The 25,770-nt window shown below is 38.5% G+C and overlaps 3 protein-coding genes and 1 long non-coding RNA gene across 7 annotated transcripts; 3 read left to right on the top strand and 1 right to left on the bottom strand.

Moving 5' to 3' along the window:
- Positions 1-129: 129 nt before the first annotated feature.
- Positions 130-7,627, top strand: LOC143897466 (putative ATP-dependent RNA helicase DDX5). Of its 2 annotated transcripts, XM_077406160.1 has the most exons (7): positions 141-626; positions 1,698-1,958; positions 2,042-2,279; positions 2,503-2,783; positions 2,882-3,375; positions 5,484-5,726; positions 5,958-7,627. In XM_077406160.1, coding segments are annotated over exons 1-7 (1,848 nt in total). In that variant the 5' UTR covers positions 141-624; the 3' UTR covers positions 6,287-7,627. The 2 variants fall into 2 exon arrangements, with proteins under 2 accessions (XP_077262287.1, XP_077262286.1); XM_077406161.1 differs by lacking the exons at positions 5,484-5,726; positions 5,958-7,627 and adding an exon at positions 3,947-4,200 and having other exon boundaries at positions 130-626.
- Positions 7,517-8,489, bottom strand: LOC143897474 (uncharacterized). The gene is made up of 2 exons (XR_013256930.1): positions 8,366-8,489; positions 7,517-8,281 (listed from the first exon to the last, which is right to left on the bottom strand). It is a non-coding gene; the product is annotated as an uncharacterized LOC143897474 (long non-coding RNA).
- Positions 8,444-15,423, top strand: LOC143897467 (uncharacterized). Its single transcript, XM_077406162.1, has 7 exons — positions 8,444-8,626; positions 9,852-11,074; positions 11,404-11,463; positions 13,448-13,678; positions 13,821-13,994; positions 14,252-14,420; positions 14,538-15,423. Coding segments are annotated over exons 1-6 (1,839 nt in total). The 5' UTR covers positions 8,444-8,624; the 3' UTR covers positions 14,401-14,420; positions 14,538-15,423.
- A 1,801-nt stretch (positions 15,424-17,224) lies between these two features.
- On the top strand, positions 17,225-25,712 carry Pect (phosphoethanolamine cytidylyltransferase). Of its 3 annotated transcripts, none has more exons than XM_077406167.1 (6): positions 17,225-17,551; positions 20,358-20,495; positions 21,198-21,377; positions 21,467-21,893; positions 22,196-22,416; positions 23,413-25,712. In XM_077406167.1, exons 1-6 carry the CDS (start codon positions 17,505-17,507, stop codon positions 23,507-23,509), a joined length of 1,110 nt encoding a protein of 369 aa, XP_077262293.1. In that variant the 5' UTR covers positions 17,225-17,504; the 3' UTR covers positions 23,510-25,712. The 3 variants fall into 3 exon arrangements, with proteins under 3 accessions (XP_077262293.1, XP_077262295.1, XP_077262294.1); XM_077406169.1 differs by having other exon boundaries at positions 23,400-25,712; XM_077406168.1 differs by lacking the exon at positions 23,413-25,712 and adding an exon at positions 22,987-23,169.
- The last annotated feature ends 58 nt before the right edge of the window (positions 25,713-25,770 follow it).

Genomic DNA, 25,770 nt, shown 5'->3' with positions numbered 1-25,770 from the left:
TCAAATCCCCACGGCACGGCCACAGTATATATACTGTGCCACGGCCCACGGCCCACGTTGCATTTGTATAACGGAATTCCACCGGCACGGTACGGGCGCCGCCATTTCTCTTTGCGGTCGGGGATCGTCGGGGATCGTCGCGCAGACCGCGGAGTATGGATCTCGGCGATCGGGAGCCCGGGAGCTGTCGTCGGGTCGGGAGCGCGGAGGGCGATCTTCCTTCCCCCTCGGGGGGGCAGGGTAGAGGCTCGTGTATCCCTCCGCCGCGGTCGTCATGGCGACGACCGGAACGCGGAACTACTTGCGGAAGAAAGAGAGAGAGAGAGAGAGAGAGAGAGGAGAGAGAGAGAGTTCGCCCGTTAATTCCGGATCGCCGGTGGCGGGCGACACGACTTTCCTGACGGCGCTCCTCAGGTCCCACGGCTGCGATTCCTCGCGCGGTCGACCGTGCCCCGGGACGCAGAGTCGCCGAGATCCGCGCGCGGGTGGTCCCCTAGGAGTCCAGCCGAGTGATTCGCGTCCCCGTTGTCGCCCGTCGGCGCCGCGGCCGCCTGCCGTCGTCGTCGGATCGGATCCTCTCGAAGCCGTCCGTCGTCCGCGGGGAGGACAACCCCGGGTCTCCCGATGTAAGTACGCGATGACAGCTTCGCGCGGGTCGCGAACCGGTCGCGCCCGACGACGAGCCGTCCCTCGGGACGTGCGGCACGTCCGCGAGGGACTCTTCACGGAGGAACAAATGCCCCGTGCACCGCGCCGACGGTCCCGTTTCCGCGAACGTCAATCGATAACGGGGGCTGATTATTGACCCCTTGGAAATTGATTTTTTCCCCGTTGTCCGCTCGTGACACGATCGAGCCGACCTGCGATGAGTTTTCACCGCGGCTGTCCGCTCGCGACGATCCGCGCTTTTGTTTCTATTTCGTTTTTTTTTGTCGTGATCGAGATCGAGACCGGTGACGGACGCGCGCGATGCACCGTTCTCCATTGTCTGATTGTCTCCATATGAATAGAAAAGGGGGAAAAGAGGAGACACGGTGGAAAATTGCCACTATTCTTTGTGACAATGGAGTTTTCTTGACAAATAAAATATTAATGAGGTCATAAAGAGAAATATAGAGGTACGAGTCTTTAATTTAGATATTTAATCAAGACTGGATCACAATTTATCTTACTTTTTATTTTTTTGTATATTATATCTAGCAATATAATTTCTGAATTTTTTTTTAAATTAATATCTTACATTATTTTTTGTATTAAAGCAAGATAGAAATTTTATCAGAAAAGCCTATACTTTGTTAGATTAATTAGATTAGTTTGTATTAAAACCAGGCATAGAAATTATGCTATTATGCTATAAGTAAATTATTCAGTGTCTTTTATTTCATCCCCAGATACTTTTGATTAATCAAGTTTATACCAAGAGCAATGTCAAGCTAAACTTAGAATTTTTTATCAGAAAAGCCTATACTTTGTCAGATTAATACTTTACATTAGTTCGTATTAAAATGGCATAGAAATACTATGTTAATTATAAGTAAATTGTTCGGTATCTTTTACTTTATACCAAATACTCTTTATTAATCAAAATTTGTATTAAGAACGAGTCAAATTGAACTTGAAATTTTTATTGAGAAAGCCAATATTGTGCCAGATATTATATAAAACCTTATAGTTTTATAAAGCATGTACATTTGTAGGTTTAGCCGTGACCGAGATCAGAGCAGGGGCCACCGTGGCAGTACTGTCAAGATAGGGACAAGTACTGGCAGAGGCGGCACCGATAATGGACGCGGTACCAGCAGATTTGGCACACTTAGTAGAGGAAGCGCCAATAATGTGCGAGGAGGATTAAAAGGAAAGCAACCGGGTGGCGGTCTAAGGAAAGTAAACTGGGACCTTCGTACCTTAGAACCATTACGCAAAGACTTTTATATAGAGCATCCCGCAGTTAGGAACAGGTATTAATTGCATTGGTAACTAATATATAATGTAATATGAGGTAAACGACAGAAATGTGCTCACGAATTTAATTCTGAGTTAGATCTAGCGAAGAGGTGAATCAATTTCGAGAGAACGCAGAAATATCTGTGAAGGGTGAAAACGTTCCTAATCCCATACAATATTTCGAGGAGGGAAACTTCCCGCCTTATGTAATGGAGGGCATTCGTAGAGAAGGATATTCGCAACCTACTCCAATTCAAGCCCAAGGGTGGCCTATTGCCCTTAGCGGCAGAGATCTTGTTGCAATCGCTCAAACTGGCTCTGGAAAGACACTTGGAGTAAGTAAAATTAAAAATATATTTAATATCATAAAAATATATGTAATATTTTAGCAAATGAGCATCTTAGAATGTTTTCTTACGTGTTTTACTCTTATTTGTTTAATTATTCATAGTAAATAGCTATTACACATATACTTTATATGAATTTAAATAAAGATGTATTGGATATACATTTAAAGAGATATCTATTAGATTATTTTATTTTATTTTATTTTTCCAGTATATTTTACCTGCAATCGTCCATATCATACACCAACCGCGCATAAGCAGCGGGGATGGTCCAATTGTCTTGATCTTAGCTCCAACCAGAGAATTAGCTCAACAAATTCAAGAAGTGGCTAATAGTTTTGGAGAAACTGCAGCTGTAAGAAACACATGTATCTTCGGCGGGGCTCCAAAAGGACCACAAGCGCACGATTTGGAGAGGGGCATTGAAATATGCATTGCCACACCAGGTAGACTTATAGATTTCTTAGAAAGAGGAACTACAAACTTACGTAGGTATGTATAACTCTTTAAAATTTTAATGATAAATAAAAATTATATCGGAGACACATAAATTTACAACCATTTAAATATTATTTTATCTTTTATTTCAGGTGTACGTATCTAGTACTTGATGAAGCCGATCGCATGCTAGATATGGGATTTGAACCCCAGATACGAAAAATAATTGAGCAGATACGCCCTGACAGGCAAGTGCTCATGTGGTCGGCGACGTGGCCTAAAGAAGTTCGTGCGCTCGCGGAGGACTTCTTGACGGATTATGTTCATCTCAATATCGGCTCTTTAACCCTGTCGGCCAATCATAACATCACTCAGATTATCGATGTTTGTCACGAGCACGAGAAAGACTCGAAGCTGTATAGATTGCTTCAAGAGATCGGCACTGAAAAGGAGAATAAGACCATCATATTTGTGGAAACTAAACGTAAAGTGGACGACATTACGAAAAATATTAGACGCGAAGGGTGGCAAGCTGTGAGTATTCACGGTGACAAGAACCAGCAGGAAAGGGACCATGTGTTACAAGAATTCCGCAGCGGAAGAGCGCCGATTATGGTCGCAACTGATGTAGCCGCTAGAGGCTTGGGTATGTAAAACTCTATTCGGCTATGCTTTAGTATTGGCGAGATACCGATAGAGTCACGGTTAAACTGGGTATTGGCAACACTTATTGGATTAGCCGGTGATGCGTTGTTAGAGTGAGGCCAGCCGACAGCTGTGTACGTAGCGGTGTGTGATGCATTGGAACTTTTTATCATATTTGTCTCGAATGTATATTGTAGAGCCATGTAAAATTGATAACGTTTTTTATGTGATTTATGCCATTTTACATGTAATTTTTTGTTCCGCAATTACGTATGTTTTGAACATTTTTTAAAATCTTGTTAATTTGTTACTTTTTACAAGCTCATTTTTGTTTTTGTTGTAATTTCATTAATTATTGTAAATAAATATGTATCTTTTTATGTAAAAATTATAGAAACAGCAACGTTTTTGTTACTTCAATGTTTAATTTATGACTGTACTAACTATTGATACATGATTAGCTTCAATGTTGAAATGAAGAGTTCTATTGATTTTGATAATAATGTATATAAGAGCAAGGTTCTGAAAATGCACACAAGCTACCACTAAGTCTGTCTGCTTTTCTTTTTCAGAGGCACAGAGTACCCTAACTCAACGCGGTGTACTGCCAGTATTGGGCAGACACAGTGATTATTTTATTTTTCTTTGCTTATATATTATAACAATTTCCAAATGGAAAGCTAAATTCATGTACGACTTAACTTTTGTTTTAATTTTCTCATTACGGAATAGCAAAATAGACTTTATGATCATTGATGCATTAATCGATGATCAATGCATTAAATGATACCAGATAATCACAATATACGTGCATTTACGTATTACTTGTGTCATAATTAAAAAATTAAATGGATATCTTTTAAGCAAGGTTTTATCATAAAGTGAAGTAATAATCATAAATATGTAAACGTAACTTGCAATTGTAATACGAAAAACTCAAAAAGTGCGATTGCTAAACTTGTTATCCAGTGCCTCTAACATTAACCGTAAGAAATTATTATACAGTGCCTATCAAAACTAATGCACTCAGGCTTAAACCCTAAATTGCTGCCTCTATCCCAAACCAGACACAACCGCTGTGTCTGTCTAATCTCTAGGCCGCCAGTATATTATATATGAAAGCCTATAAGAAAGCAACCAGAATTGCCCCCCTTTAAAAGCAAACGGGGTCGTTCTCGCTGATTTCGCATCGGAATTTCCAAACAAAAGGTGGGTGTCTAAATCTGTTATCTGGAAATTAATATCGATAATTTCTTGCCAAAACGTAGTAGTATATTATGTAATACGTATCTAATATGTATTTAAGTTACCTACTTGACATGCAGAAATATATTTTTCCTGTATCCTTTTATTCAAATAAGTTGTCAATCAATATCTGATAATATCTATCCATATGCATGAGCACAAGCATTGATAAGCTTCTATGTCTATGCTTAAGGTGATCCTAAAGCTGTCTGTAATACCTACACTCGTTTTTAACAATATTTGCTTCGTATAAAAATTCTACAACTTGATGTTACAAAATGAGGGTGCAGGTCTATTCAGTAGACATCAAGGAATATCATACCGCGCGCGCGTTTGTAGAATTAGGCTGAGACTCCAAACAAAAAAGTTAAGCGAAAAGTACGATAATGTACGTACATTACGTTCACGTTTGGAGTCTCAGCCTAATTCTACAAACCGCGGTATGATATTCCTTGATGTCTACTGAATGGACCTGCACCCTCATTTTGTAACATCAAGTTGTAGAATTTTTATACGAAGCAAATATTGTTAAAAACGAGTGTAGGTATTACTGACAGCTTTAGGATCATCTTAAGTGCAGTAATAATATAAATATTGTGTGTGTGTGTGTGTTGTGTGTGTGCGGTCTCGCTTTGCATATACTTGACGCGAGACACTATCGTGTCCCTTGATTTAAATAAACGAGAAATATTTAGTTTTCAAATTTAAAAAGAATTATAAAATAATAACTTGTATATATAAATAACAGATTTTAGAATACATATATTTGTCAAGAAGAATATAACCATTGTTCACATTAATATTATCAATAATATCAGTAGTAAAAAAATTTCAATAATATTTTTCATAACTACTACTTCACAGATGTCGATGATGTGAAATACGTAATAAATTTCGATTATCCATCTTCGTCGGAGGATTACATACACAGAATCGGTCGAACTGGACGTAGGCGGCAGACCGGAACGGCGTATGCGTTTTTCACTAGTCACAATATGAAGCACGCCGGAGATTTGATAGAAGTTTTACGAGAGGCCGGACAGAATGTCAATCCGCGTCTTAGTGAAATGGCAGAGATGGCCAAGGCGGGAAACTTCAGCGGCAGAGGTATGTTTTCGCATAGTCGTATAGTCGAATTAGTCCGTATTATACATCTACATTTTTATTCTAATGGCACAAAAGTAAACTTTTTTTTTATCCTAACTCGGTTATACGCAAATGTGAAAGAATGGGGAAGGAAAAGTTCACTTTATTTTCGATTGTAGCGATTTATGATCCCTAGTTATTCGATCGATTATTTCATACGTCATATATATGTCATATTTATATTATAATAAGGTGGAAAACGTTTCGGCGGTTCTTCTGGAGGTAACGGCGCTGAAAGGGGTAATGGCCGAAGAAGTAACGATGGTAGAGGAAGAGGCGGCGGTTCGGCAAGAGGAAGAGGCCCTCCTCGTAGCGGGACTTCTTATCAGCCTTCTTCGAGCGTTTATTCGGGATCGGATTATAGTAATTATAATAATGTGAAACAGAATACTTCCTTGGGCCAGAACACGGCGTACGGATATAGCACGCAAAAAAGTTACGGGCAGGGAAGTATGCCTCAGAATTACGGAGGTGGCGATAATTACGGAAGTGGTTATTCCTACAGAAGCACAACTTATTAATTCCGTTTTTAATGAGTGATTGATAGCACGACGATGTAAAATGTGTTATGTTTAGTTATAGTAGGAGTCGACAGGATACAGACAAGAGCCTATACAGCCTATAATAAAAAGGGACTTATATAGAAAATGAATAGTATAAGTAACGCGGCATAATAATGAAAATATCGGTGCGATAGTATATATTACATTCTACATCATACTATCAAGTGAATAATGATCGCGTCTAATGTTTGCAAGTCAACAATTATAAGTTTGTTGAATATATATGTAGCACATTTATTCGTTTGCATATATGTCGAATTTGCAGTGAGTAAAACCGAAGAAATTTCGATACAATTTTAGTTGCAGTTGCAACTCTAATGTTGCAAGTTATTCTCGCTTAAAACGTGTTAGCGGGACAGATATTTAACGAGAGCAGAAAAATGTAAATTCTTATGTAGTATTAGAGTGTAATCATTAATATGCTCAAGTATTGATTTTTTCTTTAAACGATTTTAAGCTCTATTTTATAACAGTTAAATATTTTATTTATAAATTTTATGAGTCGTTACAGAATTTTACCGCAAGCAGTATATAATTTGTTGATTGTACATCAGTCTCGTTTATAACGTATTATATTTGTTGATTAGCGGATAAATAACTTTTTGTTATAAAGAGCATAGTAAGAAAAAAAATTTGTAAGAAAGTGAGTTGGGGGGGGGGGAATATTTGCATCACATTTGTGCATGCAATATTTAGACTAAAGAGGATTATATAACAGCTTCAATTTTTTAAATTTGAATTGTTCAATTTGTTTTACTATTATTTCTTTTCACAAATAAACTTCTTGGACAATCTTGGAATTATATCTTTTTTTTAGATAAGAGACTATTAAAAATTGTTCAACTTTTATATTTTAATAATATTAACATATTATCAATTCATCTTATTTTAGTTATCTTTCGTTTAGACTTTTGAATAAAATATTTTAAATTGCAATAATAAACAACAGCCTTGTATCTTTCGTTAAATTGTAGGGAATTAAAGGAATGTGATAAAAATTTGTCAATGAAATGTGAAAAGTGCAATTGATAGGCTATACAAATGTTGATGTATCATTTGTTTTTTAATAAGACTAAAAGATTCGGCATATGTATTTTACCAAACAATTTAAGCGTCATACTGTTCAGTTGCAATTAATTAACTTTGCAAAAAGCTATGCATGCAGGCCTTATCATTTTGATTAGACAGTCTTTAGCATAGATCAGTATCTGTTTCTAAATTCAATTTAATGCGTTATAAATTATAATATTCATATCTGTGATTCTTTGAGTGATCTGTGATTGCTGAAGTTTTTTTTTTTTTTTTAAAGAAAAAAACTATTGATGTGTGTCGTTGTTTGTTGTGTGAGTTTATGTTACAGAATTAATAAAGCTAACTTTCTTGGAAACAACCGAGTTCTCCCCTATGTTCTCAGCACGAGATACACATCTGTCTGGTGTGCACTAAAATTTACTAAATGTTTAAAAGAAAAAAGATAAAAGACATCGTTTCTCTATTCAAACAAATCTTCACATATAATTTATATGCATAAAGGAAAATAATAAAATGTAAAGATTGATTGATTTAATTCCTTATACATTATATAACTATGTAAATTTATTTAGACATACATTAATTGGTCTTCTAGCTTTCGATTATCGAATCGCTAAAAACATACGGACAGTATGTAACATTACACAACATGACTGGTTGAAGAAAATCTCCATAAAAATTGACTTTTTACTCTCAGGTATACAAATAAAGAAAATGTTTTCTTTAAAAAAATTTGATATAGTGATGACACATAAGGATGGATGTTGAGCGCAGTTTCGAATTTGGCGCAACTCGAATCTGAGCGCTGTAGGGACGAACGTGGTGGCGCTGAAGCTGGGTTCGTGCTTAACTTTCACTTCCGGCGCGGAACGCTCGCGCATTCTTCCCAGGTTTCCTCGTCTCTCTCCGTCGGCGCGGGGACTAGAAAAAGCGTACGCCCTTAGTACATACAATCGCTGAATTTTCTACTCGTATTACGATTTTTCCGCGGAAAAGGGTAAGTACGCGATTGTTGAGGATCGTGGCCGTAGGGCGCGATCGCGACTCGCGGAGGGACTACTTCTCGCCGAGGCCGCCATGACAGCGTGACGCCGACACGGACGTCACGGACAGACACCTCGTCCTCGTCCCTTTAGCTGGCTGCTTCGTTAGCGGCCGAACGTGTTCTCGTCACCCAGTCCGGATTGTTGGATTGTTCTCGACCCACATCGGCAATCGTCAAGGAAATCGCACGGAAAACAGCGACACATTCCCGCCCGCTGCAATGTAAGTTCGCGCGAGTGAACGCGGGACGAATTTCGCCCGCGTTCTCGCACTTTTCTCGCTCGACGTTCCGCTACTTGTCCGATCGCGCTTGTACGCCATTTTGCGAACGGTGAAAGGCTCCTTTGTCGCGTTCGCGGTGAATCATGAATCGTCAGAATTCGCGATACGGATTGTGAGATATTGCGAGACCGGATCTCGGGGTTGAATAATGTACGCGTCGGCCGAATGGAATCGCGCGACTCGAAAAATATCCTAAGCGGATTCCCTCGAGACTCGGGGACACGCGTCGCATTGAGGAAAAAAATCTCGCGACATTTTCCCACGACATTTTCGCTCGCAACGCGTCCGAGAATCTTCGCGAGTTTCGTCCGAAATTTTATTAACAAAGGAATAGCGGAGATTGGTAGCAACGTATAGCGATAGGAAGCTTCTAGATGGGCAATATTAATTGGGATGATATGTAACTGTGGATCGTTAGGAAATCAGGAAGCATAAGCGAACTAAATTACATAAGCCTAACGTTTCGTTTGTACGAGAAAGCCTTCCAATGCTGTATGAGGAAGAGAGAGTTTTCCTGGAGAAGAGAAAAAGAATCTTTTTTTCTCCAGATAATTGGAGGATTGTAAAAGACTAGTAGAATACTTGTAGAATACTAGCACAATAGGATATGCCTTCGTATTTTATAGATCTGTTTTTTTGTAGCTGCGCTATGTTGTATGTTTTGCACTTAAAATGAGACACAGATATATGTATAATTACAGAAGGAAAGAGGAAGGATAAAAGGTATAAGAATCCAGATACAAAGGAACAAGTATTATTCGTCCTACAAGTTTTTCCTGCTCGCCGATGAGCTATTGGCTGTTTATAATAACATATTTTTCCTCCAACGTGTAATAATCTCAAGGACAAATGTACAGCATATTGCGGCTAAAGTAGAATCATGTATACAAATATTTAAACACGTGCAAAGAAATATTACAGCAAGAAAGAAAATAATTTATGACTGTTTCCTAAAGTAATAGGTCTGTTCTTTTCAGCTGACTATCTGCATGGTTCATATTTCCTCTTTTTCTTTTCACGTTGGAGAGAAAAAGAGAAAAGATGAACCATGCAAGAAGTTCAGTTGAAAAGAATAGGCCTAAGATTTGATCTCTCTTTCTTCTTAATATAGTTAATATAGTGGTGCCGAGATGTTTAATGATAGTTTTTGCTTTGTTTGAAAAAGGGCATACGGTGAACGCGAACGTTCTGATAGACGAGGAGGAGGAGGTGGTGGTGGCGGCGGAGCACGTGGAGGTCGATTCGGCGGACGCGACGGAGGCGGAGGGGGTGGCAGTAGATTCAGCAGCAGCGCAAACAGAGACAGCAGTTTTGGGAACAACAATTTTAAGAACCGGCAGCCTGGGGAGCGTCTACGTAAACCACGTTGGGACATGAGCACCCTGCCGCAGTTCAGAAAGGACTTCTACCAGCCGCACCCCAACGTAATGGCACGGGGTATTCACGCCGTGGAGTCATACCGTTCCAACAAGGAGATCACTGTGAAGGGGGCTAACGTTCCAGGTCCCAATGTTTATTTCGAGGAAGGTGGCTTTCCGGACTACGTTCTCAACGAGATTCGTAGACAGGGATTCGGCGAGCCGACCGCGATTCAGGCGCAGGGTTGGCCTATCGCGCTGTCCGGTCGGGATATGGTCGGTATAGCGCAGACAGGTTCGGGAAAGACCCTGGCGTACATTTTGCCGGCGATCGTTCACATAAATCATCAGCCCAGACTGAGCCGGAATGACGGACCGATCGCATTGATCTTGGCACCAACCCGAGAATTGGCGCAGCAAATTCAGCAAGTCGCGTCGGATTTTGGTATGTCTTCTCAGGTGCGAAACACATGCATCTTCGGCGGCGCCCCGAAGGGACCACAAGCGCGCGACCTCGAACGTGGCGTAGAAATTTGCATTGCCACGCCGGGTCGTCTCATAGACTTCTTAGAGCGCGGCACGACAAATCTACGTAGATGTACATACCTAGTTCTCGACGAGGCCGATAGGATGCTCGATATGGGCTTCGAGCCTCAAATTAGGAAAATTGTAGAACAAATACGTCCCGATCGTCAGACTCTCATGTGGTCGGCCACGTGGCCGAAGGAAGTGCGTAATCTCGCGGAGGAGTTTCTAACGGACTACATACAGATCAACATAGGCTCCCTACAGTTGGCCGCCAATCACAATATTCTGCAAATTGTGGATGTATGCGAGGAATACGAGAAGGAAAGTAAACTTATGAAACTGTTGGAAGAGATCTCAAACGAACCGGAAAATAAGACTATAATATTTGTGGAAACTAAGAGGAAAGTCGATGATATAACAAGAGCTATTAATAGATACGGATGGCAAGCGATTGGTATTCACGGAGACAAAAGCCAACAAGAAAGAGATTATGTATTAAATCGTGAGTGCTATTGCTATGATCTTTTAAATACACGAGAAACAAATGTTAACGATCTTTTTATTTAAATATTTGAAATTTTATCTTATTTTCGGTCAATTTTATTCAAATAAGTAAAGCTGAAAAAATTCTAATTCCAAGTAAATTATATAAATAAAAAAGATCTTGTAATATTTTCAATCTCTTAATATTTTATATCGTACAATGAATTTATACTTGTCAAAAGAAGAAAAGAAATTGAGCTAAATAACGTTCTATGTTTATTTGTTTCATCTTTAATAACATTATCTTTTGAAGTTGTGATGTTTGTAATACAAGAGATGTTGTTTTAGAGTTCCGGAATAGCAGGTCTGCCATCCTTGTGGCTACCGACGTGGCGGCGAGAGGTTTAGGTAAGAATTTGCAGATTAGGTATGATGTAAGGGTCAGGCTGCGATGGTTATTTCACATTTTTGTGAAAGTCGTGGTATTGTAATGTGGCAACGGATAACGGCATGTGCCAGACTGATTGACAACCTCCTTTCCAGTGTGGCTGGAGATAATTTTAATTACTCTTAAGGAATTCCAGGAACGACTAGTTTAAATACCCTATTTGATTTTGCCATTGACATCCTTTCGTTTCATTAATTTTACGCTAATTCTTTCGTTTCGCCCACTAATTAAGCGAGAGTTTCGGTAGTGCGCGTTTTAGAGCGCACCTGAGCTATTAACATCGCCATTGTCTTTTCAGCGGTACGATTAATGAATAAGTTTTAATCGTTTCGTTAACTTCTAAGCCTCAACTTCCTTTATTATAGGCTAGTGCATAAGTGGATTTTGACGTTCTTTTAATGTTTTCGCGCATTTTATTTTCGAACGGTAACAATAATGTTAAATAAATCTTACGCGATAAGATAGCTACGATATAAAAAGAACGTCAAAATATTTCAGCTTTAAGAGTGAGGGAATCAGGTGAGCGATTAGCCAGGTTTATTTCTTCCGATTTTGTACTCTCAGATCGAAACAAGTCCTGTCAGTCTGGTATTAACGTGCTGTTCTATGTGTTTTCAGAGGCACATGCGACTCTGGAGTCTTAGAACTCTGCAACTAGCTTTGGAAAATGTAATTGAACGGGGCGTGACTGCTGGTCGCCGCCCCCTCGCAACAAGCTAACCAAACGCTGTGCCTCGGCCACCTTGCCACTCGAAAAACACTCTCACTCTGTACCTGCGACGGTCCAAAGTATGGAAATTGTTATGTTAGGGCGTTTAGCATGAAGACGAAAAAGAAAAACAAAAAGGATAGATATTGCCGATTATTCGTTAGATTGAAATAACAAATTGCATCAAGTCGCGCTCTGCATTAATTGTGATATTGTCCTAAACAATTATCAATAACCACGTTTTATCTCGCAGATATTCAAGAACTCGGTACGAGAGAGAACGTGGGCAATTTTTATAACGTTTTTTAAACTTATAACATTTTATATTACTTGTGAATTTGAATTGTCAAAGATTCTGTAAGTGTTAGGGCGAATAATATAGAATAACGATAGCGATTACTAATAATAATTATGGCTTCGAAGTAGGAAGGAGTCTTCACAATATTGTGGTGCGTGGTTCTTGATGCTAATTATTTGACGGGAAGTACATGTGGGGGTTGAGTGGAGAACGCAAGGTGCTGCTCACTTGGTGTTCCAACCTCTTCACCCGAAGCAATGTACAAGGACCAAATTTCGAAATAGGCAGCACACAGATCCATACTTTGGTGCGGGAGAGAAGGGTGTAATGTTGACTAAGAATAAAAATGTAGAGCTCGCTAATACGTGAAGCGAGAATTCCATGAGAAACCATCTGAGCTCTGATTCCTCTACATTTCCAAAAAATGTATTTACATTTCCAGCTTTAATCGCAAACAGGTAATTACATGCAGACTTGCTCTTTGTGGTCAACTTGAATGTTATATGCGAATTGCAAATGGAACTAAAGTAAAAAAAAAAAAAAAAAAAAAAAAAAAAAAAAAAAAAAAGCACCTCGAAACAACACATGCTTCCTATTACATGAGGTAACTTTTATGTTTTTTTGTCCGTCCTTTATATATATCCAAGTGTACCGTTTTAAATTGTCAAGTATGTGACGGCACGTTGAAGAAGGGAGGAGTTGGCAGATGAATTATCATGATATTTTTTTTACATTTTGTAATTGCAAATTCTTCAAGGTTTGGTACAGAACACTCGATAATGGTAATCTTCAGTGATAACGATCAGATTCTTTAATTCCATTAGCAAAGGCAGCGTCCTGGTAAAATGCTTGAATCTATTTGCTTTATAAGTTAATTGAACCACAAAGGAACAAGTATTTTCCGTGTGCCGCTATTATAACTTGCTGTATCTCACAGATGTCGAGGATGTCAAATTTGTGATAAACTTGGACTATCCGTCTAACTCTGAGGACTATGTGCACCGTATCGGACGTACTGGTCGGTCGCAGCGTACAGGAACTGCGTACGCCTTTTTCACGCCCGGCAATGCTCACAAGGCTGGTGACTTAATCCAAGTTCTGGAAGAGGCCAAGCAAGTTGTCAACCCGAAACTGTATGATTTATCCAGGAATCCTGGCGTTTATAAGAGTGAGTATTCATTCTTTTTTTTTTTTTACATCAGAATTTAAAGAAAATACGATTGTTCCAGATCCATATTCTTCATATTCTTTACATCCAAGTTTATTTAAAAAAATTCTGACGTTCCATCTTTGCATTTATTGATTATTAGGAGGACGATATGGCGGACGCAGCGGAGGTGGTGGAGGTGGACGAGGTTCCGGAGGTCGTGGCGGTTCACGAGGTAGTCGTGGAGGACGTGATGCGGGAGATAGAGGAAGATTCGACCGCTCTTCCGGTACTGGCGCGAATGATCGCGGCAACAAATGGTCCGGAAGCAGTAGCGGTGGGTTCAAAGCATTTAAAAAATTGATTGTGTAATTTTATTTAATTGGTCTTTTTGTCCGAATAGAAAATGTTATTGCAATATTCTTAATCAGTAAAAATACGGATACAATCAAGTCTCTCCACATTCTTAGCCCTTCTATTCTTTCCACCTCCCTATTTCTTACGGCCCTTAGTTTTACACCGCTGTGACGTTCGGTAGCATAGTTTGGTGGAAATTATTGTGTCTTGTAAACGCCTCGTGTACGCTTCACATAGGTGGCATGGGCGGGGCTAGCTATGGAAGCAGTAAATCATTCCCTCAAAACAGCTTCGGGAGCGGAACTTCCGGCGGTGGCTCCAGTAGCTACAGCCAGAACAGTAGCGGGTACGGCGGAAGCAGCTACAGGCAACAGAACGGCTATTGACTTCGAACGAACGGTCAAATGTGCGTATTAGAACATAGCAAAGAAAAGAGAGCGGAAGAAATAGAACTATCTAAATAAGAAAGAATTATCCCCGGGACATTTTCCCTGTGTCTACATGTCTTTCTCGTTTGTAACAGAATACTCCCATCTGCGTTCCAGAGGGAATAATAGCAGTCGACGATTGATATGAGCCGACGAGCCCACAGTTGCAGAAAATCGTTCCAAAAAAAAATTATACACACATTCTCACGAGAGCATACGTCTTCTTTTTTTCTTTTTTAGTACACATGAATTCTTCATTAGCTCTAAGTAATATTATAATATTATCAATTGTGCAAGTCACATGTGTTACACTTAGGATAGCTCCTTAATATATTTAGGCGGTCAGTTATGTCATATGATTGTCGCTGATATAGTATTAAATTCGATTGGCTTGCCGCTGTACATTCAATAAAATAGTTTAAGAATGGCACGAAAAAAAAAAGCTGAAACGTGGCGTTACTCTTTGCTAAGTGGTTTTTCTCTAACGTTTCTTTAACGCAGTGTGCGTATTTATTTTTTACTTGTGCATATTTATTTTTACGATATCTGTATCGTTATAAGTAGCGATATAAATTTTTATTTATTATTTGTATAATTGCAATTTATTTCCATTATAAACACGTTTTCAGAGATTCTGTAATGTGTGTTGTGTAAATTATTAATGTATAAACGTGTAATTATAGTCGGCATTCAATCAACGCGAGAATGTGACATATTTTGATAAGTCATGTTACGTATAAGATAGATGTCTGAATTCCGTCATCATAAACACGCGTATATACATGCTAATATTAGATTTACTATGAAATATCCTATCTAGAGAGGCTCGGTGATTTCGTTATGCCATTATCGATAACAATTAATCTTCATCGAGTGCCAAGGAAGACTGCTTCATTCATTGGTCAATCTGTTTATCGAGAATCATACGATCCAGTCCGGAATTTGCCCCTTTACTCAATAAAAACATTTACTCCACCGAGATTTATCGCATTGGAATAAAATATTTGTTATGTCTATGTCTATATCGCCTGCATTTTCGCGATAATCGAGCTTTCCAGCTTATTTTCAATTGAATTATCCACATTAATTGTCGTTACAGTGTATACATGTATTTATGGCGATGCTATAATAAGTTTATTGGGAAGAATGCCGCTATTTCTTTCTTGCGCAATAACATTTTAACACGGCAATATATAACAAAAGAATTATTTCATATAGAATTTAAGAAGAACAATGAGCTTATTTAGTATCATTTCTATAATTACTATTTAGTATAATTTTATTTATTCATTTTGCTTTCTCATAGAGGAAGTTTTGTTTTTCTGCATATTTTTGCGACTCTATAATGATTTTGGATTATATATCTTTGTGTCTGCTATATTATAATAATAGCGAACAATATATCTATTACACTATATAGTGATAGCGAAGGGGTAATAGGCCTGTTCTTTCTAGCTGAACTTCTTGCACGGTTCATCTTTCCTCTTTCTTTTTACGTTGGAGAGAAAAAGAGAAAAGATGAACCGTGGAAGAAGTTCAGCTAAATAGAACAGACCTAATGACATGACACAATTTTTTAATCACAGTAGATATTATGAAATTATGATTAAGCACTAATCGTGTAAACTGTAAACTATGTCTTCCTTTATTAAAACAAAGAAGTTTCGTATATTGCATATCATAATTAGTGTATGTATATTTTATACATATATATAAACCAGGAAGGGAGGAAGCACTGATTAATATTTATAGTCGCAATTATGCAATTAAATTATTTAGCATATATGCGCATCTAGCGTGACTGAAATCATATGTCGGATCACGTTCGCTATCTCTGACAATGAGTCTAAAAGATATATTTAAACGTGCAGGTTTGTTTTCCGAACTAATGGCAAACGAAATGACGCAAGTTCTGAATTAGATGAATTAATGCACCATCTTATTCATGGAATAAGATCAAAACGTTTAACCGGACAGATCAATCGCCGTACATTTTATTTGCTAAACTAATCGGATTATGAAAGGATATATTCCGTAATCGCTTGATGCTATCGAATTGAATTAAATTTCCATTTCGTTTTATTATTGTTAACAACTACAATATAACTGGCTTGTTTCACGCATAAAAATATATGTATATAAAAAGAACAATTTTTTTATAAGAATATGAACATTATTCTTGCTATATCATGATAATGTGGCAATTCTAGGTAAAATCTATCGCGAGAATAGTCGAGCATCTTCGCATCTTCATCAAATATTCGGCAATCGTGCAATCTGCGAGCAGCTATATCTACGAAATTTATTTTTCAAAGTATCGAAGCCATTTATTTCCGCGCCACACCTTTATCTTTTGCCTCTAAAAAAGAATTGGTCATTTAGAAATTTAAATCAATAAGCCTCGACGGGGAAGAGCGGAGGGGGGGGATTGAAACCGACATGGCCATGGATAGGCCGATAGGCGTCGAAACCAGTCGCAATTTATAAGTACTTAACATCTTTTACGAAATCGATAAAAGAACCAGATGCGTGCGCGTGACTCATTGTTATCACGGCCGGCTACAATTTTCAAGGGCCGTACGTTTCCGTGCGTCGGCGCGACGTGGAACGTGGAAGGTCTCGACTGTCTCAAGCTTCCCCCGGAGTTACGCCAGCCAAAGGCCAAAGCCAATCCCTACTCGGCGATGACGCCTGATCGGCCTGATGACGCCGACGTCGCCGACGGCCGAGCCGCGAGGGGCGCGAGGACGCGGGGCGCGGTGGGATTTTAAAGGCGACGTGTAAAACGACGACGCGAGCAGTCAGCCGCGCGACGGGATCGGTGGCGGTTCGTGTTCAGGCGGTTGTTCGCACGTGCGCGCGAGCGGAGTCTTTCTGTTTCTGTCTCTCTTCCTCGGCCCTTTCGCCCCTCTCCCGGCGATCACCCCACAGCCGTCCGTCCGGCCCGGTCGGACGTCACTCGCTACAGGAAACAGGAAGGCTGCCCAAGTGCCCACGGCAGTCGCCAGTCAGTGATATCCTGTGATATCCAGTCGATAACGGAATACCCGGCTGCGCCCGTCATGACGGAGGAGGCCCGCAAGGAGGTTCGCGTCTGGTGCGACGGATGGTGAGCGACATTTTTACGGATATTTTTGGACCCGCGCCGAGGAAACGCGCGTCGAACCGGAGTCAAGAGACCGAGACCGCAGGGAGGCGACGAGCGGGCGACGCCGACGCCGCGAGGCCGCGCCGCGCCGGGCCGGCCGACGCCGATGGAAGCGCACACGTGTCGATCGCATTCTCGACGTGTCACACGCGAAGCGCGGGGTGCGGATTAAGTACCTACACCTACGCCTCCCGAGCTTCGTTCGTCAGGAGAACGCGATCAATCGATATTTAATACACACGGTCGTACGTGTCCAACCCTTCCGTCCCGCCGCCGACGCGGGACGCGGGAGTGAAATCGCGAGGGACGGCGACACGGCGTCCCTGAATCAGCGCGTTCCATACCCGGTTCTCCTCGTTGACTCGATCGTGCAACCGCTGATTGCACGCGAACGATACTTTTGTTTATGCGCTCAATGTCCTTCTTCATGCAGCACCGTCTTCGATTAATCTTCCGCCTTATATCGTTACTCTGATACGCACGTCATTTAAATATTTTTTCCTTTCTTTTTCAGAAATTTACATATACAGCCTTTAAAGGTCGTATATTTTTACATTTTAACGGTCTGACCGGTCACAGACTGTGTAGAGGGTATAAATTTATAGGAGAAAAGTTTGTTTAGAAGGATTGGAAAAATGCTATAAAACGAGGATAAGAAGAGTATAAGTTGATAGAAGATTTTCATGTAAAAAAAACTGGACTTCTAGTTGGAAACACGGCGATAAGGCTTAATCTCGAACTTGGTGAAAGATAGTGTAGAGGTTTTACTCTCAGACTTATCCAGTTCCGGATATGATTTTCCTTTTTCTTTATCATAATTAATTCATGCACCGAAAAAGTGTGTGGTATAAATCCTGGAATTCAGCTGTATATTATTCTTTATAGGTTTCTATTTTTATTGTTTAGGAATATTTTTATTTATATTTTACAACTCTATATCATTCAGTTTACATTTATATTGCAGGTGGTTTTATCATGGACACACAAGAGGAGGATTATATTTCACATAATTTAGTTTATATACATTTATTTATATTGTAGGTGTTTTATATCGTGGACGAGAGGAGGAAAGAGGAAAGAGACGCGTTTTTCAGTCTCCGTTCTAACGAAGTAGATTAGTCGAATGGGTCGAAATGACAGATGTGCACTCCGAAATCGTGTCCCGCACTTGTGCGGATTAGCAATAGAGAATCGTCGCCGATGTCTCCTCCGGTTCACCGCGACACAATTCGAAGCGCCGTTTGTCCTCGTTTAACGCTCCGGTAAAAAATGGCACGGGGAGAGCACGGCAGACCGGTCTGTCGTCGGCAGCGCCGATTAATTTAATAGTATCTTTAAATATTATACATATATAGTAAGAAATATATGTCCATACAAAACATTTTTAGAGAAAATATAGAAATAGAAATATCTCTCAAACAATATAAAGATAATTTTATACAGTTTTAATGATGACTTTGACAAGAATCGCGATTATCTTACATGAACATTTTATTTTTACTCGAGTAATTCATAATTTTAAATACGAACGATGAAGCTATTCAAATTAAATCGTAGATCTCCAAAGGCAGAAATAAAAATATCGGCGTGCCAAAAATTCAAGCCCTTGTTTCAGCGATTCTTATGGAATCGTTTTTCTCCGCTGCGCGATGACGCGTTTAAAACATTTGCGTATATTTGGAATAAAAATAAATCGATACTTCTATCAATGTTGTTGGCACATGAGGAAATGAGTCGTTTAAAACGACAATCGATTAGCAATGGAGAATGATAGCTGGAGGCATGTGAAACACGATCGCGCGATTTCGTATGCAATGCGATTTCGTTCACGATTCACTGCGGTATTGTGTTTTTTTTTTCCTTTATGACTGCGCAAGACCCTCGGAATGCGAGATCTTCATTGTGGCTCGCTCGGCTTACGTGTATATTTTATAGTTTTTATGTGCAAATAAAAAAAATCAACGTATCACGTTGATGAACGCAAAAAACTCATGAAATTGTAGCTTTGAATGTATCGATTTTAATGTTTCATTATTCTCTCGAACACTTTAATTTTAATACTAATTGCAATTTTAATTACTTTTTCTCTCTCTCTTCAATTTCGATAGATTTTTTTTTATATTTGTCGACCTAAACGTTTCGTTTCACGACACATTTCTTAAAATTCTATTCCCACATTTTTGCATGTCATTTAATACTAATTAATATTGCAATCGCGAAAGAAATTGATACGCGCAGATGCGTATTTCAATGTGTTATCATGTGATTTATATGTCGCGTTATCGCGACTCGTGCGACTGATATAACAGTTATCAAAGCTGTTTTACATTCAAGGCTACTTTATTTTCCCCCTACTTTACGATATCTTTATTCAAACGTTATACTATATTCGTTATTAATAATCATAAACATCCTCACGCTGAAATATTTCACTTTTTTATTTTTTGTCTTCTACAGAGGAAAATCGTTTTCGTCGAATTATTTGCAATTTACAAACGATGGATTTATACAAACGATGTATAAATCCATACAAATATGCATTTGTCGATCTATTATTGCTTGTACATTTATAGTGAAAATAATATTTAATCTTCTCTTGTGATCAAACAATTTAAACAATATTAGTTTGGAAAAACTTCCAAACAGTTTTCTACGGCTTTCTCCTAGTAAGTCTTTTCGTAACTCGAAATAGTTTTATTGACATTCTTGTTGATAATATTCTCTCTTTATCGACACGAAATAAATACAAATAAAATTTCGATTGCAGTTATGACATGGTGCATTTTGGACACGCAAATTCCTTGAGGCAGGCGAAGGCTTTAGGCGATTATCTGGTGGTAGGTGTCCACAACGATGAAGAAATCACGAGACACAAGGGTCCTCCTGTCTTCACCGAGCAAGAAAGGTATATCTGTTGCTTCATTAAAGCTAGGAAATTATGTAAGCCATAATGACTGGTCACGATTTTGATTGTCATCTAGAGCTAGTTATTATGTTAATTAATCTTTCAAATTCTATACATTTATTCTCTTGAAGCTCGTAATGCTAGCACGGTGGATACATGTGTTTTCCACTTCTTGTACACGGTTTTTTTTTCTTATGCCTTGGAAACGCGATTACGTAATGATGAATGTTAGTGCTTCAATTCTAGCACATTGTAGTATGTCTTAGTTATTACAAAAGAGATGTTTATGCGAGTCCCATATTCGCCATCGTTTGGATATAAAATTTTAATATATTCTAGAGCTACAATCATGTTATAAGGAAGGTCTCGCTAGAGCCTTGATATTTTAGGTCAATACTTGCGTAGAAAAAAAAACTGAACAGTTAAGGTGCACAATCTAACGTTGCTACAAAGTAAGAACTGTGTCTTGTCGACCGCGTTTACATAAGTTCCTTTCCCCAGTGTTAATTATAGATTATTATCAAGATTATGTCGATTCGAATATAACAATTTTACATCAAACTTCTACAGCGAAATTTAAAATGCAAAAGTTCTCATGAACAACTGTTTAAGCATATATAATCGATAAAATAACGATAAAACGATTACACATAAATTTTATAACTATAGGAGCATCAACAAACCGAATGTTCTTTTCCTTAGGTACAAAATGGTACGCGGCATTAAATGGGTAGATGAAGTAGTCGAAGCTGCGCCTTATGTCACTACCTTAGAAACATTAGATAAGCATAACTGTGATTTTTGTGTTCACGGCGATGATATTACGATGACCGCCGATGGGGTGGACACGTATCATTTAGTCAAGGCAGCCGGTCGTTACAGGTAATTTCCTTAAAAAGAAATAACATAATATTTTGCTGTTTATTTAAAAGATTATACAGTATTTTACTAAGAAGGTTTTGATATTTTAGAGAAGTCCAGCGTACTGCCGGCGTCTCGACGACCGATCTTGTAGGACGTATGTTACTGATGACGCGACAACACTTTCGACAGGGTGACAACGAATACAGTGTCGACAGAGAACCGAGCAAGAGCATGGGTCAGGATCGAACCGCTCGGAGTCCATGGACCGGCTGTTCGCAATTTTTGCCGACCACACAGAAAATCATACAGTTCAGCGACGGCAAGAGTCCGCAGCCGGGCGATAAGATCGTGTACGTTGCAGGCGCGTTCGATCTCTTTCACGTGGGGCACTTGGATTTCTTGGAGGTCGCCAAAAAGGAGGGGGACTACCTCATAGTCGGTCTACACACCGATCCCGCTGTTAATCGATATAAATGCGGCAATCATCCTATCATGAATCTTCACGAACGGGTTCTCAGTGTATTAGCGTGTAAGGTGAGCCTTTTTTTGCACCGATCTGAGATTTTTAATAAGTATCCGCGTGAGATAAAGTGGAAAACGATAGAATGGAAAAATACAGATTTGTACATTATCATATGAGCTTACTCAATATACGAATATAGATGCGACATGCGTAGTTTTTAGAAGACTGCGATGCATAGTTTCTAATGTAAAAAAAAACTGATAAATCAGTAATCACACACACACGTCTGTGGTCACGCCACTGTTTGAGATAACAGAAACGAGTTATGTCACATAGTTTTTATATACATTGTATTCTCTTTTCTTATTTACAGTATGTCAATGAAGTTGTAATCGGCGCGCCGTATGCGGTGACAAGAAATCTGATGGAACATTTTAACGTATCTATCGTGTGTCACGGACAAACGCCTATAATGCCTTGCGATGATGGATCGGATCCGTACACGGAGCCCAAGAGGCAAAATAAGTTTAAATTGTTAGATAGCGGTAATGACATGACAACGGAAAAAATCGTTGAAAGGATCATTCTTCACAGGTATGTTCCATCTTACAGACGTGTTATGCAAGTATACGTTCTCTTTATTAGACTTTCTAATAATTTTTTGATACTTCAGTTTATAAAAGATTCCTGATGATAGTTTATATGTGTAATCGTAATTATGTTCTTTAGTTATAAAATTCTTGAGTAAATTAATTACATTAAATTTACACACACACATATATATATATATATATATATATATATATATTTATAAAGATTATTTATTCGATATCTTTGTTATTCACATTTATAGTACAATTATATTACGTATAATTATTTGAGAAAGTAGTATACAGTGACTGATCGCGTTATTATTCTATGTGAGCAATATATTACTGCGATTTGATAATATATTAATTTCCGTTCTCGAGTCACTATGTACATTTTTGTTTAGACTTCTACAAAACTAAATATATTTTTTATATGTTCCTCCAATATTCCATTCCTATTCTATAATAACTTAAATATCTTTAATAAAATTGATATTGCAAAGCTTTTAATTACGCCGAAAAGTTAAAAAAATTTACATATTAATTTGTCGTATTCTGCTTTTTATCCCCCCAGGCCGAACGAGCTTTGTACGGTTATTAAGAATTTCAACAAATGTTGATAATTAAAATCTGGTTGTTTTGTATTCTTTATTCAATTATTAAGCAATCGTTGATTACCTGATTAAGCAATCTGGGACAGACCTGGCAGTTCTGTATTTTCTACTCAATTTACAATAAACGCATATTTACTTACGTCTCATTATAATTTGTTGTCATTCATTCATTTACTGCTTCTGATGGGATATGTAATTATGTTCATCTTGCAAAGTATTTTCTTGAGTTTCATTTTGCTCCATTCTCTCATTTATTGCAATATATCATGTGTATATATATATATATATATATATATATAGTAGCATCTTGTGATGATAATCAAAATCCACATATCCCAACGACTGCGAGCATTCCTATCACGTGTTGATCTAGCGTCTAATTGCAGGTTGGAATTCGAGGATAGAAATTTAAGGAAGGAGAAAAAAGAGCTTGCCGCTTACGAAGCCATCATCAAGTCTGAGAAAAATGACAGGATTGAATAATTGTTCGTTTAAATTCCTTTACGCGAACATTCGCAGTGTGTATGCGTGATTATCAGATTTTATAAAGTCAATGTTGTAAATATGATGTCACACCGACATTCAATTTATCGTTTCGAAATGCCTTACATAGTTGAAATGAATATTTATAATCAATCAGTATGCTAATAGAAATATTAATTAGCGACGTGAAACACGCGCTAGTTTTAATTTATTGCAATATCGCTATCAGAAATTGATGCACAACGATGACGATCATGAAATCAGGTGAACATTTTATATGCAAGATGTGCCGGGGCTATCGTCATTCGTCCTATGGATTTTTTATCACTTTTAAATCCATTTTTTAAATGTTCATTTGGGGTTTTAAATAGTAATTAATATTTTTCTAATCATTTAGTGAACTTTTTAGAAAGATTAGTGAACTAAATTTATTTAGTTCATAATAATTATATAATTACAAAATAATTTAAGCGTTCGAACTTTGTCGGTTACTAAATTGCCAGAAACGAAAGTTAAGGGTGTCTCAAGCTACATCCAATTTCTTTAATTAAAATGGCAATTATAAATTTGATTCGCGAAATGCGTTTATTGAATCGTATTGTGTTTCAAAACTAATTTCAGCGGATTTTTTCAGCAAAAACTAAAGTAATTTATAACTTCGTGTTTATTTCTAATCTTATCACAAGTCTAGAACACACAGTCCTGGCACATCCTACATATATCTCAACATATCTCTAAAGAGTTGTCTTAAAGGTATATCAAAATGTTACAAAGCCTTTGAATGTAAGTATGCTTCGTAATTATTGTTTTCTCACGATGTTCACGTTGTGATATCATTGCTTGATTCAAATATCGGAAATAATCACAATTACCGTATAAGCAATCATGTAAGACGCGATGTAGAAACGAAGATCGAATATTTTTCAAGTCGAGGTGTTGAATTTCAACTATTTTTCGCTACTATTCTCTTTCATCGTGCGATGATCTTCATACCACTTTGGCTGCGTTCGGGGAGCGCGCTATTAGCGCTACTTGCTTATTCTATCCTTGTTTTACACTTGTTAAGCGATAAAAATGCAATAGCACTAATAGCGGGCTCCCCGAACGCAGTCTTTATCATTCTGTCGTTTTTATCTTTTTCGCATACGCTAGGACATTTGTTATTTGTTCGAATGGAGTTTCAATATTTTTTAAGCAAGTTACGAATTACGGATTATAGCTTGAATTTTACTGAAACAATGACATGTTTGATCTTCAAAGGAATTCTCATTGTGCAATATGAGGTGTATGTTTTCTTATATTTATGAAATATTTTATATGTTTAATTAGCGAAAATATATCGGAACACGTATATGCAAACGCGTTCCGAGTATTCCATAGTGTTTTATCCAATTACGAAATAGCCGAGATTGGCAGGTAAATGAGCTAGGCTCGTGATTCGGTCTAATTAATTGGAAGTTCCTAAGCATTTACAAATGCCTATCGCATGTTACTTAGCGATACCGAGATCATTTACTAGACGGCGATACTTACGAGACCGAAACCTCGCGGTTCGTAAAGCCGGGTAGCTAATTTAACTTTACGACAAGCATTGTTCATCGAAGCAAATTATGACGCGTAATTTAAGTGTTAGATTTTCTAATGCGAGATATTAGAGTATCGTATGCCCAAAAATAACGGAGCCAAAGAAGTTAGATTTACGGCGCACGTCATACAGACTGAACGAAAACCGAGTTACCGTTTATCTCCGAACTTGAACTGTTTGCGTCTGTGGAGGAATGAACGGAGAAAATACGTGATATTCGTCGTACACGAAGATTGTTTGAGGATGTTCCAGATAAACTATTGGAGCTCTCTTCGTTAAGATATTAAATCGCGAGGACTGACAAGTGTCCGTCAAGCTTTCGTAAGCATCGACGGCCAAGTCTACGGGCAATCTACGATTGAACGAAGAATCTGGGACATCCTATATAACGCGAACAGGTTCCTCGACCTGATAACATAGTGGCGATGGCATTGGCGCCGATAAACTTGTAAGCGACAGTTGAATTAGATTACACTGGAAGACGAAAAAATTGTACAGTTCGTGATTTTCTACAGAAAGAGAGTTCGACACCGAACAAAGATTGTAGCACGCAGAAGATTGTTTAACCTTTTATTTTATAATAAATAGTCATTGTACACACGGTCACATCTACAATAATCGTAAGTAATGTGTACTACGCTTCTTAGTTACCTTCACTGACCGATTATCGTGTCCT

This window comes from Temnothorax americanus, unplaced genomic scaffold (genome assembly GCF_048541705.1).
Source record: "Temnothorax americanus isolate GAGA-0224 unplaced genomic scaffold, ASM4854170v1 Scaffold20, whole genome shotgun sequence".
Classification (NCBI taxonomy): Eukaryota; Metazoa; Arthropoda; class Insecta; order Hymenoptera; family Formicidae; genus Temnothorax; species Temnothorax americanus.
The sequence above is the reverse complement of the archived record's forward strand: the minus strand, read 5'-3'. Positions and strand labels throughout refer to the sequence as shown.